General features: G+C 32.6%; 1 protein-coding gene across 1 annotated transcript; it reads right to left on the minus strand.

Annotated features, from left to right (window-relative positions):
• Positions 1-1,812: 1,812 nt before the first annotated feature.
• On the minus strand, positions 1,813-2,839 carry LOC149161220 (2,3-bisphosphoglycerate-independent phosphoglycerate mutase-like). The gene is made up of 2 exons (XM_089434813.1): positions 2,542-2,839; positions 1,813-1,944 (listed from the first exon to the last, which is right to left on the minus strand). Exons 1-2 carry the CDS (start codon positions 2,701-2,703, stop codon positions 1,813-1,815), a joined length of 294 nt encoding a protein of 97 aa, XP_089290939.1. The 5' UTR covers positions 2,704-2,839.
• Between the last annotated feature and the right edge of the window lie 15,339 nt (positions 2,840-18,178).

Genomic DNA, 18,178 nt, shown 5'->3' on the forward strand with positions numbered 1-18,178 from the left:
TTCACGGCCCATCCAGATGTTGCCTCTGCTATACTGACGTTGAGGATATCGATCATTTATTCCTCCAATGTTCTGTTACTATACAAGTATGGTCTCACATTACAAACACCCTCAACATAAAAAAATGGGAGGGCCTAAACATTGTTGAGGCATGGCAACGCTGGTGGACCGAGGCAGCCACACAAAAAGCTAGGAATCTTCCTTTGATTTCTAGTTGGGCCATTTGGTTGAATAGGAATTGTTATATCTTTAATGATGCCCAGACCCATTAGCCTGCCACTTGTAACAATATTGTGGCCACTTACAACCTGATACTAGATGATCTTGACCATCAGCTTACCAAGGTCATCACACCTGAAATTATAGATAAGAGCACTCCTTAGGCTTTTTTTGATGGTTCGGCTCAGACTGTGGGCTGCGGGGGGGGAGTTGTACTCCATATAAATATGCACCTTTCTTTCAAAATCAAAGTGGGATTAGGGCGAGGCACAAACAACTTTGCAGAGCTTAGCAGCCTAAGACACCTTCTTTATTTTGCTTTGGAGCAAAACTGCCACTGGATACAAATTTTTGGCGATTCTCAGCTTGTTATAAATTGGATCAACTTTGCATATCATTGTCACTTGCACACACTCAGGGATTTACTGGATGATTTCATCACTCCAAAATCACAATTTGATTTTATTGTATGCTCTCACATATACAGGGAAAGGAATGAAATCGTTGATCGTCTATCCAAAGAGGCCGCGACGCTGAATAGGAGGCAATGGCTAATTCAGGAATTCAGAGATGGTGCTTTTTTCTAGTTCTTCCATCATCCATTCATTGAATTGGATGGAAACTCTTCGGAATGATCCACATGATCATTCCTCTCATTTTTTGTTTTTTGTTGCTCTACACACTTTATGGACTATGTTTATACCGTCTTTTTCATTTATGTAAATATTATGCTGATATTTGTAAATATTGAACTATGACTGTTTTGATCACTAGTGACTGCATCTCATACATGCTGAAGATACAACATGTAATTTTCTTATCTATTAATGAAAATTGCGCTTTTTTCCCCAAAAAAAGGGTGCAGTAATAAATGAAGGAGCTATTGAGATCCTGTAGCAAAGCAATTCTGTATAAGTGGGGGGAAGAGACACTTCAGAATTAGGGGTAAGCTAATAGATTTTCAAACTAGAATCATAGGGGATAATGGGGATATGATAGGTAAATAGGATTTTGCACTAAGTTTTAATTGAGTAAAATGACAAACAAGTGACATAAATGTTTTTTTTGTGAAGGATGTATATCAGAAACAAACTATTGTAATCACCTTTATTAATGAAAGATGATGTTTTTTTCGACTGAAAAAAACACTAAAGTGCATATTCGTGCCTGGTCATTCCTTATATTGAGGTTTAGTTTACTTTATTTTTTGTTAAAGTTCAAATAATACAAGCAATTAGTAGCTCTGGCCGGTAATGAATTTGAGCAGGTGTCATGAAGAATCCCCAATTAGGCAATAGATTTAATTACTTTTGGTTAACTAGGCGACATCTTGAACTAGTCCCAGTCATGGATTACAAAAATAAAACGTAATTCTAACACAAGGAATACAAATTAGGAGGACCGGACCAACTAACACATAGATTTATAATGTCAAATCCGTCTCTTTTAATCTGTTTGTAGACTTTGGAAATTCGTAATAAAAAAATCAAAATTAGGCCGTGTTGCACAAATATAGGGGCATCTGCTTTGATCTGCAAGATTTTCTGACTAAATTCATACAAACGCGATTCAATTTGATAAAACCTAAACCTCTTACCCTTGTGCATATATCCTTCCAGCTCCAAGAGCATTGTGGCCCACTTCACTGTTACCCATATCATCCTCTGTCGGAAGTCCTACTGCAGGACCATGAGCTTTTATTAGCCTCCATCTATCTGGTTTTCCCTGTAACGCAAGCTACCCATTAGAATGCTTCTGCTAAACAATCTCCACCTTTTTTACTTCACCCAGAGAAACAAAATGCCCTTATAGTCTGGGTGGGGATGAGAGATCTATCAACACTTTGTGCTTGTAGGATAAGGTGTTTTATTATAATCGGTACATTGGGTGAATTGAATATCTAACATAAACCCATGTTAACCTCTGTGAGATAATGCAATTTGAATTAGTAAAGCTCAAGGAAACAGGTGTGTATATATTTATAATGTGTTCCTATGCATTGTAGTCTGGTTCAAATTGGAGTAATTGTTGTGACAATAATTAATCAATGCGCCATTGGTTGTTGTCTAATGATGATTTGGTAATTTGGAGGAATGGCAGGAATTGTTGTCACAATGATGCAATTCAAAGTCAAATCCTATCAGGCATGCTACCTCCTATATGGCTTTGCCAGATGTGTTGTGCGTATTGATATTAAGAAGAACATGAGCAAAAGAACGAATTACTCCCCGCACACACACACTATATTGAAAATGCATCTCTAGAGGTACATATGGATGTGTGCTACTGGTAAAAATCATAGCCAGACCATGTGTAACTCACCTTCTTGAGGAAATCCATGGTGGGAGTCTTTGCGAGGTGAATTGCATTGTATTGGTCTGATATATTCTCGCCCCATCCGTCCAGTACTACCACCGCTACTAGCTTACCTTTCGGGAGCTTAGGGTGGTCGACCAATTTCCATGCTGTTATGCCACTTTCCATATCGATACCAGCAACTTCAAAAACACTACGAAAGTTCTTGGTTGAATGCAAATGAGCAGATGAAATGAAGTGAAAATGGTCGTGGGCGATAAATCAAGGTGGTTCCGACAGTCCGGTTTAATCTAGAGGCTTCTCGAGGGCTCGAATCGCTGCGTTTATCAACTTTATGAAAAGGATATTGACTAGACATTCAAATGTAGTTTGCCACGTTGCATGAGATACATGCGAAGTAATGGTCTCTGTCGTGATGGTTATGGGTTTGACTAGACATTCCAATGTAGTTTGCCACGTTGCATGAGATACATGCGAGGTATTAGAGTCTGTATCGTGATGGTTATGGGTTTGACGTTTTTCCAAAGTATATTGAGTTTAGATGGGCATTGGTCCTAAGGTTGAATGGAAATTTTGTTTATATGAAATATCGTACAAAGGATTAACTTTTAACGCTGTGTAAAACAATAATTTTTAATTTACAAACTATAATTTAAATTCTAATTTTTATAAAATCAGAAAATTAGTGTAGATTTATTTTAAGTATAGATTTATATCAGTTGAGAAAATTAAATTAAATTAAATTAATATATTAAAATTAATGTAGATTTGTTTTATCCTGATCGGGGTGTGTGTCCAAGGATGTATGTCAGAGATGGTTGACAGGTCAATTAAGGGATGGGTACGATCCACCGCATCCCACACGCTCATGGTAATGGGTGTGGTGGCCTCTCGCATGACATTGGACAAAGGGCAATGGAGAAGTGGCAGCCAGTGCCAAGGTAGTGAGAGAGGTGGGAAGGACAGGACAGGAGGAGTGATGGGATAGAGAATGGAGGAAGCAGATTATGAAGGCAGGCAGGGTGGTGGGATGAGCAGAGTTGCTACGGGGAGACGGAGAAACAATGCGGCATACCAGAGGAGAGACCAGCAAAGACATCTTCGCATCGGCACCAGGTATGTTATCTGGCCTCACTCGTCTAATGCAATGATTTCTATGTGTTTCCATGGCGGGGGAATGAGAGAGCAGACCAGGGAGAGGAATTGGGGAATAGATGGGGGAGACCTCTACAAGCTAGGAGGGAAGGGAATTGGGTCTGAGCCAAAAACTGGCACTGCAAGAGATCACCAGGGATGGGACCTTGAGAAACCCCCTGCAATTAAGCAGGCTAGCCGGATTACCAGGGAGGGAGGGGAGAATGTAGATAAGGCAGTGTGAGAGAAGGCAAATGGGAGTGGCAGAGAGGAGCAGAGGACGCATAAGATAGAGGGGCGAGAGAAGGTTATGAGAATGGGAGTATTGGTTATCTGGTTCGAGGGGCGGGCGGTGAGTGTTGTAAGTAAAACTCGAGACGGACACCAGGGCAACACCCCCGAGAGCATAGGAGAGATACGCAAATACCAGAAAGGTGGAGAGGCTAACGCTTGGCAGGTGAGTGGCGCTAATAATTCAGGCAGAGGAGAGCCGCAACACCCTTGGGCAGAGGGGCACTGGGGCAGAGGCAAGTGCAGCTGGAATTGAGAGGGTAGGGGAAGCAGTAGCAACCTGGAATGGCTAGGACACGCACTTCATGTACTAACGTGAATTGTGTGTGAACAGGCTCGCACAGCAGAAGAGATGGCTAGACCAGCCCGTGGAAGAGGGCAAGGATGAAGGGGGAAGGCGCTGCCTTGTGCAGTAGACTCGAGCACCGCGAAACCTAGGCGTGGGAGGAAGTCGGTAGAAAGGCTCACCAGTGAAGCGACAACAGCGTATAGGGTAGGGACAGATGCAGGCATCCGCAAGATTCTAGAAGATTGGGAGGAATAGATCAAGGAGGAGGCGGATTCCGAAGAGGAAATGGAGACCTGGCAAGAGGTAATCCCAGACCCAGGGAATACTAGGAGCAGAGTCACGCAGTTTAAGCAGACTCTCTATTTGTATTGGCTCATGAAGAGCCTTCTGGGGAAGGCCATGGAGCAACTTTCAATGGGGATGGCAATGACCCTCCAGGACATGCCAAACTACAAGAAAGATCTACAGGCCATTCAGTTCCAACTGTGCAAGCAGAACATCCGCCTAGATCGTATTCAAAGGCATATCCCTTGTATTATCAAGTTGGAAGATGCACCAAGAGACTCAGCCGAAGACCCGGCTCCGGTGGACTCAGCCTCAGAAGATCAGAAGGAATAGTCAGGTTCCAGATTGGTTTTTGGTTTTTAGTGGATAACATTTACTTTTTTACTGATGTATGCTTATGATAGACAGAAACTTAGACTCTTATCATGATATAGATGTATATATAGCTTGGGTGGATCGCCTGAAACTATATTATTTTTGGATGGCTTATAAGGAGGATAGGTGGCCAACAAACTTGGTTTCCCATTGGGCAAGTTGAGGCCACCTATCTCATCTATGTGGTGTAAACTTGTCTTATATAAATAGAAAACAGAAGGTCCTGCCAAGCTTTACAAAAAATAAAATGTAGATTTATTTTAAGCACGGATTTAATATGAATTGAGAAGGGTCAAATTTTTTTCAAGGGAAAACTTCTTCGAGAGTGCAAGATATAATGTATAATTTTTCATTGTTTAAATTGTATTTTTTAAAGTCAAGTCTTACTAGTACAACCGGTTGAGGACGGGCCTTGTCAGCAAAGTGACCCACGATCAAACCTCACTAGGCTAGTTGTGCCCTGTGCGAGGATGAGGAGACATGCTAAAAAATCCAGTCAGCTAAGGGTTGGTGTGGCCCAAGCAGGGTGCAAGCCTGGAGTATCACAGACAACTTGACAAACAAAACAAAAAATGCAATTCTTAATGTTATATGGAGTACATAGTTAAACTTGTAAGTCCCAAAAAAACTTGTTGGATTTTGACCAAAAAAAAAGAAGTATATATGTAAAAAATGATCAAACTGTAAAATATTGAAATAGTTTTAACCATAAAAACTTATTTTTTTCAATAACTTTATATGATATATAGATAAAATTTTTAAAACAATGTATATTATATACATAGTTGACATTAAAGTATTTTACATAACATGTGCATTGGGACATTTTGTTAGCCCACATTAAAATGATTTTTTTATTAATATATTTTAAATATAAGCCAATATTAGTTCGTATTAAATTATTTTTTTCATAACCCACATTAAATATTTTATTATATACAACATTAAAATATTTTTTTAATATATTTTTTTCGAGATATAAATATATATGAAGTTGATATAGACATAAATTAATTAACATAGATCTTTAAATAGTTTATTTAAAAAATATTTTTGAAAAGCACAAGGTTTAAACATCTTACTCACAATTTTTATTTTATTTCTAATTACTTTATATGAAATTAGATTAGGTTATATGGACAACTAATTAAACACACATAGCATAGTCATTTTTTGTTTTTATTATAGTTGACATTATTTTTCTATTTAGAGAATATCACACACCTCATTGATTTTAATATCGAGAATGAGCCTTGGAGTTCAACAAAAGTAAATTATTATTTTTTTAGCCAATGAATACAATTGGAAAACAAATTATAATTTGTTAAGAAATTGTTTCCTTAAAAACATCTTTGATAAATAGAATAGACAAATAAAATTAGGGAATATATTTTATTATGATAAATTACATGTTATAACCACTAAAATTCATAATATACATTACACTAATTTTATTTTTTATGTCGTTCATAGTCCTAGAGATTGGTGATCGTTATGTCCATAGAAATATTTGTGCCAAGTAATCTACCTTAAAAGAACCTTCCACATTAACTGAATAAGAAATATTACCAATATCTTTCATTAAATAAACAACAATGGCTCATCTCTTCTCTATGCTCATGAACACCAAGGTCCCGATCATTAAATTTTGGTATATGTCAATGTGACATAGTTTAAAATGTGAGATCGGTGATCGCTACACCTTCGGAAATATTTGTACCAAGCAAATCTACCCGAAAGGATCAATTCCTATCGACTCAACCAAGGTTGACCCCAAGAGTGTCGAGAGAACTGAACCTGCGACCTCTGAAAGCATAGGTATTTTTTATTTTTTTTTCTCGGTAAAAGCTAATTCTATTAAGAAAGTGAAAAATATGTACAGAAATATTACATCCTCAGAGGAGGCCTAAGCCAGTCCTCAGCTAGAAAAGCATGGGTTTTACAGTATAGCCCTTAAATCAAAATTACAATGTAGTCCTGCAGACTAGATTTAGCATTTTTATAATTTTCTTGGCCTGCATTGACGGCCAGTACAAAAAAATCTCCGACATAATCAGATGAAAGAGTAGACCAGTCACCAACCATTAACTTCCAACACAAAACCATAAGAGTAAAAAAACAAAACATATGAGCAAGAGAGCCTTCCGGCAATAAGTTACTGTGCTCAACCAACATGTCCTGGCAACTGTGGCGTGTCCTCCTTTTCCGGGCTGGGGGATGCAAGCCAGGTAACGTAACCATCTTCATCCAGAACTGGCTCGCCATTAGGATGAGTAACCAAGTGCAGAACTCTGAAATATCTGTGAGAGAGACTGCAAAGTAAAGCGTCTTCCTGAGCTGGAGTCGAATGCTGAATTTGTTCCGGAACCAGGGCGTTTTCCTGAGCTGGAGTCATATGCTGAGTTTGTGCCGGAGCCGGTGGGTCTTCTTGCTGATGGTCCATATGATAAACATGTCCGGACAGGTCCCCGAGCAAGATGTTGTCGTCTTGAGAAGGAGCATAATCAAAAGGAGCCGAGCTAGAAGAATTGCCTTCTTCTTCAGAAACAGAAACAGTGAAATTAACTGTCACAATGGGCCTATTAAGCTGGCTCTGGAAAGAGAAGCTTGAGGTCTAAAAAGAGTTATTTGAATGAGACCTATCCGGTTCCGACATCGGAGATGAGGGCGGAATAGATGAAATAGGATCAACAGTCTGAGGCACGGGACGAGCTCGGCCTCCTCTGTTACCAGAATTACTGCCCCTGCGAGGGATGCCTCTTCTACGAATCATGGTTGCGAGGGCAGAGAGCCGATGAAGGCAGATGGAATGAAAATGACCAGGAGCAGAGAGAACTCTGGAAACCTCAGGGCGTCTCCCGTGCCAAACCCAAATGACAATGCGCCAAGACAGAGGCGACTTAGCCCTATATAACCCTGATGCATTGATGCCATAGAGCTGAACCAAAACCTGGAACCAGAGAGTTGTCATAGTCGCCATGCTCTAAATAAATTCAAGCCAACTCCGAGGCTGTAACAGAGTAAATACACTCACCTTGAACCTATTAATTCTACCTACGACCTGTACCCTGTAGTCCGCCGACCTGCCATCCATGGAGCCAGCTGTCTGTCCGTTGAGAATTATCATTGATAGCTGGAGGGAGCACCCGCATCCGGGTGAAAGCATAGGTATTTTAATGATGAGGACTCGATTAATTAAGCTAACCCTTGAGGCTATACTTCACACTATTTATCCATTTATCCATTTATATTATTAAATTAATAAGGAGAACATATAAATCATTTCAAAAAGACTACAAACTCATTCATCTCATTATTAAATAATAAAAATATTCAAATAATAAATTTACTAAATTACATCTATTGTTCATCCAAAAGTCTTTACCACACTCTATAGAATAGGGCATGGATAAATTACCTCCACTCCATTCTTCATACCCATCCACTCTATGTTATATACTCAAATAAGTTGATTGTTATCATATGGGGAGCTTTAGTATTATCGTTATTTATGGTGTGAATATTCAAGTTAAGCTTCCACCATATTTTTTTCATTTTCATTAAGGAGATTAATATTCATAAACAAAAGGAATAATATGCATTAGTAAACTCTCTTTGTGAAGTTCCAAACTAATAGTGTTCATCAAAGTTTCAAATTAATAGTATTCATCAAATCTACAAAAATAACTTTTGCTTTAATACATTCAATGGGATAAGTGATTTTTTACTAACTTTTAACATGATTTTCTAACTCTAGAATTTATATTTAACAATTATATATGGCTTCAATATGCATCCATTTTTTACCAGTTTAATTGACGTACATGTGTTCAATTTAATTCACCTAGATGTGTTCACACGATCTCTCAGTAAGGAAAGATATATTATCTTATAAATGTTTCCCTTTTTTTAATATACTTATTTTCATCATTTTAGATTGTTCATAGCCATTTAATTTTGTATTTTAATTATATTTTATCATTTTGAAAATTAAAATTAGAATAACTAAATATTTTTTCTAATATTTATGGTCATTTTTCATTTTCCTAATTAGTTATTTCATAAATTATATAATAACTTCCCACTTCATACCATTCCATAAATTACTTATTAATTATTTTATTAATTTAGTTTTTAATAATAAACCATACCATATAAATTTAAGCACCTTGTACGTAAATATATTTTTGAAAGAATTCAAAATTTCACTCCTTAAAAAATACAAAATTTTTATATTATACCTTGTAATGTTAGTTATATATTACAACATACTAAATTAAAGTTAAAAATACAAGTTATATATATATATCTATATATATCTATATATATATCTATATATATATATATATATTCTCCTTTTATATTTTGTATTCTTTATGGTTCTATTACTTTGCTTTGTTAAATATTTTGTAGTGAATGGATTGAGGCTTTGATATATTGTATTGTAATGTTGAATCACTTTATTTGTATCTTTATCTTTATTGTATCTAGCATTTTAGTACTGGTTGGGTTACTTGGATTTAATCAAGACTTTTGTAATCAATGAATTTGTCTTTTAAAATAATGTGTTATATTTTTTAAGCATTTTTTCTTATTTGCATTGCTTCTAAGGAGTAATGCTTTGAGTTATATTGCATATGCACTTTGTTTTTACTTAAATTGCATTGATTAATTGTTATGTATTGGTAAATTCTCTTTAACTAGGATCATTATAACAAATGAATTATTTGTTTCTTATTACATAACCACTTTTGTTAGTAACATGCAATATTTTTGGCATTAATGTGTTGAGGAACTCACAACTATGAATCTAGATACCATTAATTAATTGCCACCATTTATATGTGATAGAAGACTCTACAATAATAATTATGATTATGGGTTCACAACCTTCCACATGAATTGAATGAGAAATATTACCAATATCTTTCACTAAATATATAACAATGGCTCATCTCTTCTTTGTGCTCTGGAAGACCCATGTCCCTATCATTACATTTGGGTATATACCAATATGACATAGTTCACAAAGATAAACCTTGATTAACTTATTACTTGAATAAGGTAATTATGAACATAGAATTTAGTGTTTAACATCAAAATTAATAAGTGAGACCTCATTTTATGATGTTTATAATAATGGATTCTATGACATAGGTCATATGGAGTAGGTAGAAATTAGATTGTTTCTTGGTTTTCAGTGCACATAATAGTTTCTCAAGATTTTGTCATTATGTTAAACATAATATTGCAAGCTTTTCTCTCCAACACTCCTTGGGTTGGGCATTATAGGATTGTATATTCAAAACATATAAATTAAAATCTTATGAAGAAGAACCAAGAAAATCCAAAAGAATATGTGTTGGTAATGAGGTAAGCCACCTTGTTGTTACATAGATTTGAAGGTAATGAATATACATTGAATGACTAGCAAAAGTCAAAATATACCTTTAAAAACAAATCAAATTTAAATAAATATAACTTAGTAAATAATTAAAATAAATTAAATATGCTTTAAAAAAATATTATTTTTATACAAATAAAATAAAAATAAATAAAAAATAACTTTTATATTTAATAAAAATGACAAATATAGAATGTCCATTAAAAAAAAATATTTTACACATTTTTAAAAACAAAGAAAAATCAACTATTCATATACCTTTTCTAATCTCCAACATCACATCTTAATAAAAAAAATCATTACATCATTGTAGAAGACATTGACTCTGTCCACTTTATATCAAATTATCACTCTCACTTCTAAAACAAGTAGATATCATGATAAGAATCATATAAATCCACATCCACGTGTAATTCATCCAAATTAAGAACATCATCCAAATTAAGAACATTAACTATCATCCTTAATGTTGGGAATTAAAAATTCATGAAAAAGTAGTAGACCCCAACTTTAGTGAAATTAATTAGGTATTATTCATTCACTATAATTTAAAAAAGAAGAGAAATTGGAGTTTGTTAAGGAAGTGAATGAATGTGGTAAATCTGAGCTTTTTTATGTTTTGGTTTTTTTAGCTCAATTTAATTGTTAAATGTTTTTATTTTTATTTTTAATATTTTTGCAATCAATTTATTTTAAATAGTGTCAAAGGGGTTTTGGATAGATGGTGATTGGGTGCTTTGTCAAGGCACTCCTTGTTATGAAATCACCAGTTTAATTCCCCGCCTCGATTAACCTGTGAACTCTCCACAATTCAAGTGTTCGAAAGGGTCCAGTTTAGATTAGTTTAACAGCTCTACATTTTGAAGGTGGAGTAACGTGTGAACTCTCCACAATTCAAGTGTTCGAAAGGTTTTTGAAGAGGTTAAATCTATTAATGTAATCAAAAAGAGATTTCTACATTTTGAATGTGGATTAACTAGTGAACTCTCCTCAATTCAAGTGTTTGAAGGGTTTTTGAAGAGGTTAAATCTATTTAAGTAATCAAAAAGAGATTTTAAATCACAAAAACATATGATGCAACAATTTTTTTTTTGCCAAATTCCAACCAAAAACTCCAAAAGATAGAATAGTTATACAAGGCCTTCTTATTTACTTACTTTTACCAATAATTTTATTTCATAGGCCAATAAACTTATAAAAGCTAAAAAAATATCATCAATCAACATATATCAACCATATTTATTAATGTAATTATCCTAATTAAATGCTAAAAAAAATCAATATGTTAAAAAAAATTATTATGTGTTTAGATAGAAATAAATTTATGATATATATATTATTAAACCAATAAAATCAATAACAAAGTTATTTATACCAATTTCTCATATTATTTATACCTTATTTATACCAATTTCTGATATTATTTATACCTAATTATAATAATATGCTATATTCTAACATTTTCATTTGCAAATAGTTGGTGAATCTATCTTTCATTAAAGTTACTGAAATTTTTTAAATGTTCACTTCTCTCATTTGTGTTTTCCCTATCTCCAATCCACTTGTGAAAACTCTTGCAACGACTTCATATGCCTCGAAATTTGGCCAATGTTACCCTTTTATACCCATAATTTTGGTTATGCTTCGTGGGACTATTGTGCTTTTGATAAACGCAACCCGTTGGATCCGTGGGACTGGCATGGATCTCCAACGGTAACAAAGTCAAGCAACGGAAAGGCAGGCAACGGACCCCGTGGACAAGCACAGCGACAATCATACACTTGGTGATAGAGACACGCAACGCTTGTTAATCTGTTGAGAGATCGAGACACATGGCATTTGTCGATACGCCGTCGACAGCCGACGAAAGGTCCAAGAGGAACCTCCCGTAAAAGAACGCCTTTGGCTTAAACATGTTTTAATTTATAAATTATTATTTAAAGCACATTTTTATTGTTATATAAAAATGTAATTCAAGGATGAAAATGATAATTAATATCATGAAACTTTTAATTTTACGGAGAAAGAATTGTGAAATTTTGTCAATTATTTATAACAAAAATGTAATTCAAAGATGAAAATGATAATCAGCAGCATGACACTTTTAATTTTAGGGAGAAAGAATTGTGAAATTTTGTCAATTATTCATTTATAAATTTTGATGTATAAATATTTGGTTTCAGGGGATGTTAATCATCATTATTGAATGGGATACTTATAAATTTTGATAAATTGTTGATAAAAATATTATTACGTGGAATATAAATTATATGGCGAGAGTGATGGACATATAATTTCGTGGAGATTAATGTTATTTTCATTTTTTTTAAGTGTTTATATATGGATAAATGAATTGTTTTAGTGAGATTTTTTGGAAGTTTTTTGGTGGGTTTTTCTGATTTAATTTCTCTAAAATTCTACAAGAATTTATTGAAATCACAAGCTTGATGGGTAACCCCTGCAAAATTGAAGTGCCCTAGAGGGTTTTCAAGGTGTTGAATCCATATATACAATAAAAAAAACAGTTTAAATAACACAAATCAAGATTTCACTTTTTTTGTTAGATTATGACATAGGAAAGTCAAAAAAATCACTAAAAACAACTCCTATGGATAAATAGTCATTAAAGTGTAATGTAACAAAAATAATATATAAAAAAAATTAATTAATTTAATTAATTATAATTTTTTAAATACATTAAGGGAGAATTTTAATTATTAACTAAGTTTAATTTGTAAAATTAAAAAAAAAATATTATTTTTTCAATTAAATTTAATTCTAATAAGTCAATATTTGAAATAAGGGGAAAAAGAAATTTGTATTTAGAAATAATTTACACTAAAAATATTTTTCATGAATATTGTGAATTGTCTTAAAACAAATATTACAAAATAATTTATTTAAATATTTATTTTTTCTAATTATTCGTGTTGAAACCAATATTATAAAAGAAGTTGTTTTTTGAATGACTAAAAAAAAAGTTTGAATAAAATGAAATGATATTTTAACCTCCACGAGACTAAAAATAGTTTATGTGACTATTATTTCTCTGATTTCCGTCTTTTGCAATTCAATCATTTTCTTGTTCAAATTGATGATGAATTGACCAAACTTTCCAACAATCCCCTCACTAAAAAGCCAATGCCAAGAAACCGATTCTAGTATATTCCCATAACTTTCTCTGATGTCTTTGAATACATTACATTCCAGAATGAAATGTTTTTCTGAATCCACTACCCCAGACGTGCAAAATGTACACACCCGTTCTTCCCAAGCTTCTTTGGGCCTTTTCCACCATCTTGTTTCACACCGAAGTTGATGCGAGTTGGTTCTTAATTGAGCAATAAGAACCTTTGCCCTCCACGAAATGCTAGCTCCAATGAACTCTTTTTGTTGTAGATCACAATTCCTCAATGTAGTACTTCTTCTTTCTACCCAACTCTTTTCCCCATACCCGTTTACGAAACTTCTCCATAACAAAATCCTTTAGCTCCTTGCTATTTGTGGGACGGGCATTGAGGTAGATATTCCATTTTTGCATCCATATGTAGGTTTGCTTCATCCATGTTTTCTTTCTTTCACTCATGCCATCATTGAAGATAACATTAGGTCATCTACCTACTCCCATTTGCTCAATTCTTTTTAGATATCCTATGAGCTGCACCATATCAATTGCTTCGATGGGAGTTGCTCATGTTTCACTCAACATTACCTCATAAGATACTGAAATTTTTATTTTGAACTTGCTCATGATCAAGCGTTTTTGGATTTTCTCAATTTGTTTCCATTTTGAAACGAGGTGGTGCTAGCCCACAATTCACACCCATATAGCATCACTGGACAAACTAGGAGTCCAAAAAGCATTTTAGTCATTTTCCAATCACATAACTCTAGAGATCATTAAATGTAAGGATCTGCGTCAATAATCCCCATCCCACCACCACATAAAAGATATTTATCATTGATAAATGGTCCTATTAGACTTTTCAACATTATTATCGCCGTATAAATATAAATATAAATTAAATATTTTTTTCCCAATAAAATAATTGTTAGGTCAATGTTATCATACTAAATACCTCAGGTTTATAAGAAAAAAGCCTTTCCCCAGTGAGGACCTTTGACAATTAGGGAGTTGACTGAACTCCTAATTCATTTATTTGATGATACACACGTTAAATAAAAAATATTGTCATGGTTTAACGTTCAGAGTTGAAGTTGGCTTGATATTTTTTCAAATATACTATGACTTCAATAAAGGAGAATTGAGAAGTCCAATTGTGATATGAATCATTCTATGTAATTAAAGAGAGCAAAAAACAAAAAGTATATGAGGATGGGATTATTCATGTAATTTGAGAGTCCTGTACCCATGCACTATTTACATGAATTTAAAAAAGTTCGTTTTTATGTCTTAAAATTTCAAATTAGAATTCATGGAACTAATCTATTGTTTTATTTTTCCTGCAATGGTTATCTTATGACTTTCAAGCTTACAATGGAAATATAAAAGAATCATTGAAAAATAATAAGTAACCAAAACAATAAAGGAAGAAAAACAATCTCAATTCCATTATGCCATTAAAATAAAACAATTAGGTGTAAACAACACTTGGCACTCATCGCTTATGTGCATCTTGACATTTTTGGATGAAAGCTATTTGATATGCCACTATCTAGAGGATCCTACATCCCAACAATAATGATGGCTTCATTATATGCACGTTTAAAAAAATCTAAGACAGTGGGTAAGCTTTCTTGCTTTTGTTGCTATCTTTGCAATGAAGATACACAACAAGAATCTTATGATATTCATTGAACAATGAGCCAACAAGAATTTGGAAAAAAATGAGAATGGGTAAATTCTATAGAAAAAGATACATTCTCGATGAAAAATAGATTAATCACTCGCAGTTTTAAAGTCTTTGAAGATAATTCCATCAAAGTCAAATGTTAAGAGAAAAGGAACAAGGTGAGCTTGTCACTATTAAATCACAAGCCCTTCTCATGAGGCATAAATCCTAAAAGCAAAGGCAAGGTATCAGGCACAACCACAACAATGTCTTTACAATGGATTCAACCTTTTATATCAACCTCTACAACGCATTTTTCATTTATTTTGGCATTATTTACATAACCAATTTTATCCTAATATAGTTTTTTCATTATTCTAGTTTTGTGTCCATTCAAAGTATACCTTGTACACCACTTTGGTTTTCGACAAATATCATAAGGGAATTCATGTCACTTGTGTCATATCAAAAATTGGACTATATCACACAATTGTGATATGGGATTGCATGTCTTTTGGGAATCTATTTTGTCTATCTCCTCCCCATGGAAACCTTCATCGTTAATGGTTCATGACATCGTTAATGGTTCATGACATCTTTAGAAAGATCTTGGAAATAGGCCAATGCTTTTTTATGTCTTTTTTTCCATGATTTCATTCTATATTTATTATCAACATTATGACAACTATTTGCAAGTTATTTCAATTATTGTTGGTGTTATTTAAATTAAATATTTAATTCCTCCTCCATCATAGTGATGTTTTTGGATGTTTGATACTTCTCTTAATCATGTACATTAGTTTTTGTTAAAGAAACTCTTCAAGTACATTCATGACACTAAAAAATTAATATATATGTTCAAAGTTCCTAGGAATGACAGTGCATTCATCCACATTAATTAATGATGTCATAAGCAAATTTCTCATCCTCTATCTCTGTCTCCAAAGAAACCAAATGTATACAATATTTGAAAGATTAATCAAAATCATAACTAACTTTGTCAAATAATTTTTGGTAGCATTATTAAAATATAACATTAATACTTATTTTGATTTGTCATGAAAAACTTTACAAGTATATGGTGAAAACATCTAGAACTTTGGATATTCAAACTAGTAAAACAAATGTCATCATTGAGTCTACCATAAACAACACAAAGATGTCAACATTATCATTGGTTTTCTATTTGATGCTATAACAATTTATTCAAAACACTAACATAAGCTCATCTTTATTTCAGGTTTGTGTGGTCTATTTGCATATAATGGATTGGCTTATTGGAAAACTTAAAATGTAAGTACACTTTTACTATTGACTTTATGTGTATATGAAAGAAATGACCTTGCTCAAAATATTGTAGTGGACCACATACTAAAGAGTGCATGGGAGTGTGTGATGAATATCTCATACATCAACATATTTTATGACCGTGATGAATGTGAGGATGTGGGCATCAAGTCACATTTTATGATATGTGGAATCCTAAATAAAAAATGGTTGGTTGTAAACGCCAACACTTTGAGAGAAAATATTTACAAACATATTATAAAGGCATATATGTGCATCAAGGGCACGATCATTATTGTTCTACCTAAATTACCTTGAAAAAAAGAAGTCAATGTTATTCCTCAAGGAAGATAGATTGAGAGAAAATGACAATGTCATCCTATTAGCAAAGAGGCAATGACCAAGTAAAGTAGAATCTCATAAAATGAACATAAAAATTACTAGGCTCTCAAGGAGTTTAGTAATATTATTGATCATTATATTGTTATGAAATGTGATAATAATGAATTCAGATTGGTAGTATGTAGATGCACATGCAATCGCAATAAAGGATTGGGAAGATATTTCAACACATGCATTACGATATTTAAAGATTTGGAAAAGGATGGCAACATTGAGTATTTCCACAAGCATCTTAAATGTTTTATTAAATCATGTGTCAAGGGTCCACAAAAACATAAACATATGCATATTTGTGATTTACTTAACTTCTATCCCATCCCAACTTTCAAAGAGGATAGAACATGGTGTACAACATGAACGACACAATCTAAAGCCACCCAATCTAATGCTTCCAAATATATATCACAGGAAGAGTTTTTAAAATTGTATTAATTTCCCAAAACCAATTAACATATAATGTGGACATTATTAATCTTTACATAATTTTTTTATTATACTCTTTATATTATTTATTGTCATTATTTTATTAAATAATATATAAATATAAATATTACATGAAATTTCACAATTTTCAAACATTTATTGAAATTAATACCAATATTATCAATTATACTAATCATATATTAAGTTGCATTAACCTTATTTTAGAAAAAACAACACATAAAATCAATTTGATCCATTTATTAAATGTAATATTTCAAATAAGCTACTAAAAATGCAAAACTGAGATATATATGCATAATTATATTTTTAGATAAATATTTATAATTTAATTGGTGAAAAAATAGTTTATTATTTTATCTAGTTTCTTAAACATGTTTTATATTTTCTTTTAAAGTAATAATGAAAATATACATTTTATATATTCATATTATTTAAAATTTCAAAGAAATTTCAATATTATAATATTTATATGAATATTAATAATTCAATTTGTTAAAAGCTAGTTTGTTATTTCATCTAAACATGTTCTAAGTTTTCATATAAAGTAATAATGAAAATATACATTATATATTCATATTATTTAAGACCCAAGGAAATTTCAATATTATAATATTTTATAAATGAGTTATATATATATATATATATTCACTTTTTTTATAAATGAGTTATATATATATATATATATATATATATATATTCACTTTTTTTTATACCTTTATTTAGGTAGATTGTAATTATTTTATCAAACTTGTTTGTATTTTTAATTAGTTTGTAAATATTTCAAAAGAATTTATAAAGTTTTTATAAAATTCAAATATTAAATTGGTTAATGTATAAGATGTGATTATTTTTACATGTTTTTAAATAGAATTATTAGAAATAAAAATTATTTAAAAATATTAAAAACAAAAATTAGGTTGGGCCTGGGTGGTAGCGTGA

Source organism: Pinus tabuliformis, chromosome 5_2 (genome assembly GCF_031772625.1).
Source record: "Pinus tabuliformis cultivar Carrire ecotype Pingquan chromosome 5_2, CPIR1, whole genome shotgun sequence".
In the NCBI taxonomy this organism is placed as follows: Eukaryota; Viridiplantae; Streptophyta; class Pinopsida; order Pinales; family Pinaceae; genus Pinus; species Pinus tabuliformis.